General features: G+C 36.0%; 1 protein-coding gene across 1 annotated transcript; it reads right to left on the bottom strand.

Moving 5' to 3' along the window:
* Positions 1-1532: 1532 nt before the first annotated feature.
* Positions 1533-5107, bottom strand: LOC103958582 (ubiquitin carboxyl-terminal hydrolase 3). Its single transcript, XM_009370868.3, has 9 exons — positions 4923-5107; positions 4060-4191; positions 3898-3936; positions 3408-3513; positions 2788-2846; positions 2609-2683; positions 2443-2491; positions 2250-2326; positions 1533-1864 (listed from the first exon to the last, which is right to left on the bottom strand). Exons 1-9 carry the CDS (start codon positions 4995-4997, stop codon positions 1766-1768), a joined length of 711 nt encoding a protein of 236 aa, XP_009369143.2. The 5' UTR covers positions 4998-5107; the 3' UTR covers positions 1533-1765.
* Positions 5108-8992: the final 3885 nt, after the last annotated feature.

Genomic DNA, 8992 nt, shown 5'->3' with positions numbered 1-8992 from the left:
TTGGCTAACGCTCTTACCAAGTTCATGCAATCTTTTAACTAAAAAATGACCGACTGTTGATGACGTATATTCTGAAGTGACTGCAGTTCCAGATTTAGATGAAGCTGACGGTTGAGAAGCTATGGAATTGTTTCTGAACGACGAAATCAAGTTCCACGTCATGAAGAAAATTCCCCATAAAAAAGAAAGACCTTGATCATGAAATTCCTGCCGAAAGCGTATAAACTTTGGTTTTGTTAAATGCTGGAATAGGAGTTTATCATGTAAACTTTTGGTGTAATTGGCTCGTGGGAATGAAGTTCTAAATCATGGGGTTTAATTGATTATTTCCTCATCACGTCGTGTTGGGTCTAAGCATCCAAGGGCCATGTCTCGTGCTGCTAGCTAGCGAGCTAGATTGCCTCACAGCTTAAGTATCTGGCAACAATTTTGCCATCCCGCTGTTTCTGATTATGTTCTGCTGGACAACGATATGCAGTGGCTTGATCGACAAGTCAAGTTCGTACCAAATTCAAACTGACATTTATGCCAGTATCAAACTAGTCTGTGAGTCTTCATGATAGATCATGAATAATGCCTAAACTCCTTGTGCAAGTCCCTTCAAAGGATCATGAATAATGCCTAAACTCCTTGTGTAAGTCCCTTCAAAGGCCGCTTCAGATGGTCCTTTGAAAACAAATCATAATTTGACACGCACATAAATGGTTCAAAATCCACAAAACCCTCTCTTATCAATTAGCCAAGACCTCAACTGCAATAACCTTTTCCGGTCTCTCTCCGTCCTCTCTGGTTTGACACTCACGGCGGTTGTTATTGCTTTGCTGGCAGCACCACCATTGCTGGTGATCTTCAGCTAGGTGTTGGTACCAGCAGCAGTTGCAATGCTTCTGCTGACTACCGGCCTTGTTATGTCCGTAGGGCTTGGGGCAACCGCGATGGTGGTATTTTACTGGGCTTACAATTATGTGACAGGACAGCACCCAGTTGGCGCTGACAAACTTGACCGGCTGGCTTCAACGTTGGCATGCAATGTTGGGAACATCAAGAACCAACGAGCAGAGCAGTCCAGGCAGCATCCGAAATGATACACAGTACACATGATGATGGACATCAAACGAACACTAAAATATGACAATTGGTTGCAACGGCCAAGAAAGAACTAGTGTGTAATAGTTGTTCACTCTGACCTCTTACTTAAGTTCCATACCGATCCCTGAGGCTCGGTTTCTATGCATTCTCTTTGAAATATTCTGAGCACGCCGTGCAAATGACCATAAAATCTAATTATCTAGCATGCTGTCACGCCAATGCAATAGACACATTTCACGCCGTACAATCATACTCATTTGACACTCTAGGGAACTAGAAGTCGGAAATGAGTTTGGTTTTGGTTTTGGTTTCCCGAGATCATTAACACTGCATGATTAAGAAAAGGAATTGTTATTGGCACTCCAAACTTACTATATTTGACAAGAAAAATACACTTGTAAGGAGTGTAGAATGAGATTTTTGAAGTGTCAATAACATTTCCCTTATAAAAACACGGAACTCTATTCTATGCCCAACAGGCGTGATCGGTACACACCAAGGCTATAGTCAGAATTTTACAGCCAGTTTAATGCAGTTGAGTAAGCTTATGCTATAGATGCTAGCACACATGTTAACCAGGAAAAACAAAATCTGTTCAGTGTAAAGATGCGTACATCAAGTGCTACCACTGCATTAAACTTTTGACCACTTTTGAAGGACATGGATGCATTCCAACTTAAGAAAACCCACCGGATTTCTTTGAAATTGCAATCACATTGAAGTTGAGGGAGTCAGGATTTTTCTGGATCATGCCCTGTATGACTTTAGCTGCATCCTGTTATGCAATAAAAAACTTATCAAAATGGGTGATGAAGGGCTGCAAACTGTACACAAAGACTCGGGTAGAAGGCCAACACGTTCCCACTTGAAATGAGCCAAAATAAACACATGAGAATAACTAATTAAACTGTTATGATCGAATTTTCCAAAACAGACACATTAACTTTTAAATCAGTTCAAAACGGTTTCAATTATAATTTCTTTTCTCCCTCGAAACTTCATCCATTTATAATCTTCGGATATTATGCCTCTTCCCTCTCTTTACTTGACCAAAAAAAAGAAAAGGTTACTAAATGGACAGTTAAAACTTTTTATATGTTTAGGCATTGATTGTGTGTTCTTCCTCTAATTCGCAGAGAGCACAGTGGCATCTTAAATACCTGCAATAAACTATCTGGTGAAGATGGACCGTGAGAGATTGGACCTGACTTCCTCCCATCAAGCTCATAAAGCTCCCCTACATATTAAAAGATGATATTGAAATCACAAATCGTACAGTAGGGTAAAACAACTCTTCAAGAACCATCTCTGATCAATTAAGTCATTAATAAACAGATATAGAAAAAGCATTACCGTCCACGCATGCAAAGCAAATAAAGTGAGTGTCCACATTGTCAGATGCCTGCAAAGAAACAGGGTTAGACATAAGAAGTACAAACCATCTGAACCAAACAGAAGAAAAGAAAAGTGGAGAGATTGGTACTTTATATAATATTCTATGCTACTTAAAATATATCACCTCTGTATCGCCACCATGAGCTGCTACTGAATGAGCAACTTCCATTTCTGTGTCACTTTCAAGGAATGCTGCACGCTACATTTGTATGAAAAATAGATGACAATAAGAGGCAAGAAGAATAATGTGGCTCTATTGGTCAAACTGAAAGGACAAAATAATGAGGGAAAGGAAAATAGAACCTGCAATGGATCCATGCTTGCAGTTTTTTTGAAAAACCTATCCAAGAATGAATCCTCAACTGAAAAGAAAAAGGGGATAACATGGAAAAAAGAACTGTGATTAAAATTTAAAAAGAAATAGTAAGCAATCGTCCAGAAAGAAATTAATTCATTAATTTTGGCTTCAACGGGGAAGCATGTTTTCCAAGGTTGCATACTTAACAAAAATCAAGCTCATTCCTCCACAGGAATTACTTAAGGGAACAATTTTGGTATCTAGAACTCTCTGGTTTCGGGATTCTATATCCCTAATTTCCACAGCTAGGTGGTCCACAAACATGTACTGTCCTAGTTAGAAACTAGAATGGCACACACCTGGGTGATAATTACCAAGAAGCTCATTTCCAATGGTATGCTACTTTCCCCAGGTATTCTATATTATTAATTATCTTTTTAATTATATTGATCCGGATGTTCATGCAACCGTTTTGCATTTTCGAAAAGCAGGGTGATCCAAATGTTGTTAGGTAAGAGAAACAGGAATACGAGAAAAAAGAAAGCCAAAGGACGGAGAACGCATAGCTTCCATGAATAAATCTAATCAGAACTTACCCATAACAGGAAAACAGTATAGAACTTACCAAGTTTGATCTCTGACGTGATATTTCCAACAGCATGAAGAAGCCCAATAGTTCCACAAGCATTGCCCACAGTTTGTTTCATAAAATAAACACTACCTTTGGGTTCCTACAGTCGGGATATGCATTGCAAAACATCTACTTAAATCATACTACTTCAAATCAAGACAGAATGTATTTCAATACAAAATTCTCTTTTGATCAGTAAATCATTGGAAACACAAAGCAAAAAAACCAAGTACGCAAGAAGTCAGTAAAACGAATTAACACAATCGAAAATAAGTGAGCATGATAAGAAAACATAAAACATAGTTGAATCTGAACATAAATTTCAATACACAACTGATCTCTCAATAGTTACTATCATCGCATGAATATGCAGATACGCACCATCCACATATATGCAGAGAGAGATCACAGGTCCAACAACCCGCGCAAGAATACAAGGTTTTCATTTTATAGAGAGCATCCAATCAAATTTCCTATCACTCACCTGTTTTTCATTTGCCTGCATCATTCTCTCTTCTTCGGTCTGAAAAGTATAGAAACATCCCTCAAATCAAGAGACAACTAGATTTAATATTGTTCAAGAAAGACAGATGCCGAGAGCTTAAGTTGCACACCAACCATAAAGTTCAGAATTAAGAGACATAACCTTTGCGGTTAGAGGATAAAGAAACAGGACAGCAAGTACAGGCTTCGGAACCATTTCTAAGAGTTCTCCATCCAACCCGTAAACATCAAAGCATTCTGCCTCATCCTCTTGAAGACCCAGGCCCCAAAGGAACTGCAATGACCAAATATATTTCTTACATTTGATTTGGTATTTTGCACAATGAGGTAAACCATTGTAAAGTACAATGGTGCAACAAAAAATTATAAATCTAATCTGCAACATAACACACAAACGAGAGTACATGTAATCAAAATGACAAAGAATAGTATTTTCGAACTTCTGTTCTTTATTTAGGAGGTTGTATTATTTGCTGAATTTGATCATTTAACAGCTGATAGAATAGTCCACACACTTTTCCGCTTTTCTTCAGTGCAAATGATTTTCGCTACTCGTTACCTTTTAATTTCGCCGACCCCACTGAGTGGGATAAGGCATTGTTGTTGTTGTTGTTGTTGTATTACATTTTAATTTCGAAAACCAAATTCCCGTTTAGCTTTCTATCAAAAGCAAATGTTTACTTAATATTCCCCAACTGGGTCTCACTCGCTAAAATTTTTGGTACAAAGGAAACCGATACGTCTTCAGCATACTTGATCATCTCTTTGCCAACTGTTAATCACAAACTAGAACCCTAATTCCAGAAGAATCAAAAGGCTCCATCTTCCACATCAAATTCGCACCAAACCCTAGCTCTCCGTTTTGCTCCCAAGAAAAAATTAAACTATTTTATTTTCTGTTCCGACGTTTTCTCGAGAAACAAACAGAGGATAATCTAAAAAATACAAAAATAATTACGATTAATTTAATTTTTGCTTGAAAGGGAAGGCGATTGTTTGAAGTACCTGGTTCATAACATCAGGGTTAGCTTCGAGAGGAAGCCATCTCTTAGCCGACGGGGCTTCGTCGAAAGTAGCCATGGCTTTCTCTCTCTCTCTCTCTCTCTCTCTCTCTCTCTCTCTCTCTCCCCGATTCGATTTTATATTCTTTGTGCCTTTCCGTTTGGTGAGGTTTGAAGCTGGACGATCTGGGATTTTGCGAAATGCTGTTTTGGGTTAATATATAGGTTTGGGGCGGTGGGTTTCAAATAGTTGCGAATGTCCCCCATTTCAAGGCCCATGCCCAGTGTGATGGTACCATTCCCAAATTTTTTATGCATTTTTAAAGATTTTAACCCGATCTGGGCCAATTATGTTATCTCTAATAAAAAAGACTAAACATAATTCCGCTAAGAATTATATTTTATAAAAAATTATTTTTAAATAAATAGGTGTCAGGCCATATTCATATACAATCTCCAACCAAGATGCTAAACATAGCGCCTCAATAATTTATTAGTTTTAAGTTTATACTTTAAATTTATTGGTTAATTTAATTAAACTATATGTTTTCAAATTTTGGCGTTGAATTTGAATTAATTATTGCAATTGAGGAGCTAGCCCCAAAAAAAGGGCTTAGAGAGGGGCTACATTTGTCTAGCCTGATGCCCGTTTGGCCAAATAACGGTCTGGTGGGTTCCATAGAATTATAGCCATGCCATTTGTTGGAGATGAGTTTTGGACAAATTAAGTCTTTTTTTGGCTTTTGGACCCCTTGCCCTCTCTATTGGAGATGGCGTTAGTATTACTTATCAGAGTATAAATTCTATATAGGAAAAAAAAAAGAATTTTACATTTCTTTATAAGTAATTGAGCTAATTTCTATATTGTCAATTTGTTTTATAGTGAAATCTCAACTTTATCCAATTACAGTATAGTGATATTCCTTTTCACTTGTAAGTAAGAGGTCTTAGGTTTGAATTTTGTAATGGCAATTTCAAAACCAATTTAATCTTTCATCCCTTAGTGTAAATATCTCATTGCATCAACAAAAACAAAAAGATTTTTAACCCAACCTGTAGTTCAAGTGGTTAAGACCATTTATCGTTACATCTTAGTTTATAGACTTGATTCTTCTCTCCCACTATTTGCTTGAATAAACAAGATTATAATTTTTCTTTTGGCTTTTAGATTTGTAAAGGGTCGAGCATGCGGTTAAAACAGTGCACACGACCAAAAATCATCATCGAGACTCTTGGTTATTAGGTTTTCTTTTATTTTATCTTCGGTTAAAATTCAAAGTTTTGAAACCTTTTTCATTAGGTTTTCTTTTATTTTATCAAATTTTCGACATAAATATTTTGAATTTTGTAACAGCCATGCTATTAGATTTCCGAAAATGCCATCAAGTTAGAGAATCACATTTTGTATTAGTCGCGAAACATTTGGTAAGTGCTTCTTCATAAGCATTGTGAAGTTAATCCCATTTCATATGTTCCAACAACTACGAGAGCGCATGATATCATACATGAGTTCAACAACTTCAGCTCAGCATGTTTGGGTCTAAGTATCATACACAACACAAAGATGGTTCTTACAGTTGCAGTATTTCCCTCCAATCGGTTCATCCGCCACTGAAATTTTGGCTCAAAACAGAAAGACAAGAGAGACATTCTAAATATGATAACCTGCAGTTCACTCGCCTCTTGCCACTGTTAGAAGAAATATGTGGAAATCTACTAGGACAATTGGATTTGATCCACTAGAGCTGCCCTTATTAAGTTATTATGCTCATTTTATTCTTTGACAAACTATTGAAGAATATGCACTAAACTCATTGAAGAAGTTGAGGTTTCATCGTCAAATCAATTGACAATATGAAAAGTAGCCTAACTACCTTAAAGCACATGCAATGTCTCATCTTTTCTCATTTTGAGATTTCTACTCTCAACACTCATCTAAACTACAAAGAGAGAAATTCAAATTTGGGTGTGAAGAGGAAGGTTAATCAATTGGCGTTGAGCAATCTGAGCAATTTAAGAAGCAATTTTCTCCTTCCAATGATAATTGCATTCTAAGTTTTTTTATTTTTACAACTGATAGCATTAGTGGATTAAATTGTTAAACGTTAGGAGACGAGAATCGGTGAGAATCAAACCCGCACCATGGTACATGACATTAATACTTTCTGCCGCTGTAGTAGAGCCTCATTTGCACATTCTAAGTTTCTAAGATCTCTATAAAAGTGGGCGCTTATATCTGAAACTTTTCTATTACATGAAAAGAGAGCAAATGCCACATTTGTTTTACAGGAGATTAAGATGATAAGCTTGCAAAAACTTGCCTTGGATGAGTTCGTTTGTGCTGGAAAAATAGAGTATAATTGTTATATTATCACATATAAAATTAAAGAATAAATCATACATTTAAATAAACAATTTAATGCATACAAACAATAATAAACAATGCTAAATGAACAAGAGAATTGAGTTAGAAACACCTAAATTTCAGTCGAGCTAAATGTTAAATATTTTGTCTTTAAGATAAGTTTAAACTCTACTACGGTGCCCAAGATTGATCGTCGCTTGTCTCCCAGGTACAGTGACCACATCCTTGTAATAGTAGCACTTCTAACCACAAGGCTCAAGTGAACCACGATTGTGTTGGAAACTCTTTCATATAGACTCAATAAGACATTACAAAACTCTCTAACAATAGTGTACTATATGCTTGAATATGTGAATGTAAAAGTGATTAAAAGACCATAAGGGGTTTTCCTATCTATAGAAGTTGAGATGTCTATTCGGAAACCATGTGACTATTCATGAAGAGTCATACATTGCAACTCTTCATTTGAATTTCATGTTTGAAAAGACACATTTTTCTACCAAAAGGCACCAATGCTAATTTCTATTCAATTAATGAATGTAGTATTATAATAATAATAATACTAAATTTCCAACAATCCTTGCATGAATGAAAATTGACTCAACACTATGCAAATTACAATGCAGACAATAAAGAGAGATTTAGAAAGAAAGGCACAATATTGGGATATGTAGCTTTGGCTTTGAACCTTCCATAGTAAAGTACTATCGGATTTACTTGGCTAATTAGTGAACACGATATCTTGAACTGCTCAGTCGTTTATGTAAACTATGACAATAGTAAACACAGTACTTTTCCAAACACCTCGTGCTTACTTGGTTGTGTTCATATAGGCCTTGAACAATTCCTAGTTTCTCATGAGTGCTCTATAGAATTAACCCTTTCAGAAATTATCATAGGAACAACCACATTCCACACTCAAGTTAGGTGACTTCCCATTAAGAGTATCCTGCAATACTTCCCTTGGAATTCTAAGTGTTCCAAGCTATATGAATCATTAAGAGCAAAGCTTAACCTAATCTCAATGGCAGACAACACTATTATCATCATGGGATATAGGTAGAAGGAGAATATATTCTCCATAGTGCTACTCCAAGTTGTCATAATTTAGTTATTCCTTTTGAACCTAGATTTTGGAATCTTCAGTCAACTTAGTTGAGTTTCCACTATGACTACCTTAATTATGGGCCTTCAACCCACTCCTCTCTACCATTGGCCTCCATACTTCAATCGTCATCTTCCAAGACGAAAGTAACTCATCCAAAATGAGTTCCTCATCCTTTTTTAATTGACTAAGAACTACATATCCAAAATGAGTTCTCTTTTTCATCCCAATAAATGATTTTGATTGTTTAGTTGGAAAACAACTATCAAGATAAAGATATACCAAAACTATGGAATTATAAAAAAAAACTATAAAATTAATTAAACATTGTTTAAAAGTAATTTAGTGTTAATGATTGGTAGAAAAACCAGATCAATATATATCAAGGAAAATTTCTTAAAGATTTTACCACCGAAACTTATCTTAAATCATGTTAAAAATAAATTCAAAATTTTTATTTTGTTGTAGGCCTATTTGACTGAACTGTATAAATTAAGGACAGAGGGAGAGGGGTCGGCAACAACAGAGAGAGAAGAGAGATATGTAATTCTGAAGTCTGTGTTGTATCACACCTTATGCTTTTATTTATAGTAGTAGGATAGGT

Source organism: the organism of the source record quoted next, unplaced genomic scaffold, assembly GCF_019419815.1.
Source record: "Pyrus x bretschneideri cultivar Hongxiangsu unplaced genomic scaffold, Pyrus_bretschneideri_v1 Contig34, whole genome shotgun sequence".
NCBI lineage: Eukaryota > Viridiplantae > Streptophyta > Magnoliopsida > Rosales > Rosaceae > Pyrus > Pyrus x bretschneideri.
This window is presented reverse-complemented; position numbering and strand designations above follow the sequence as displayed.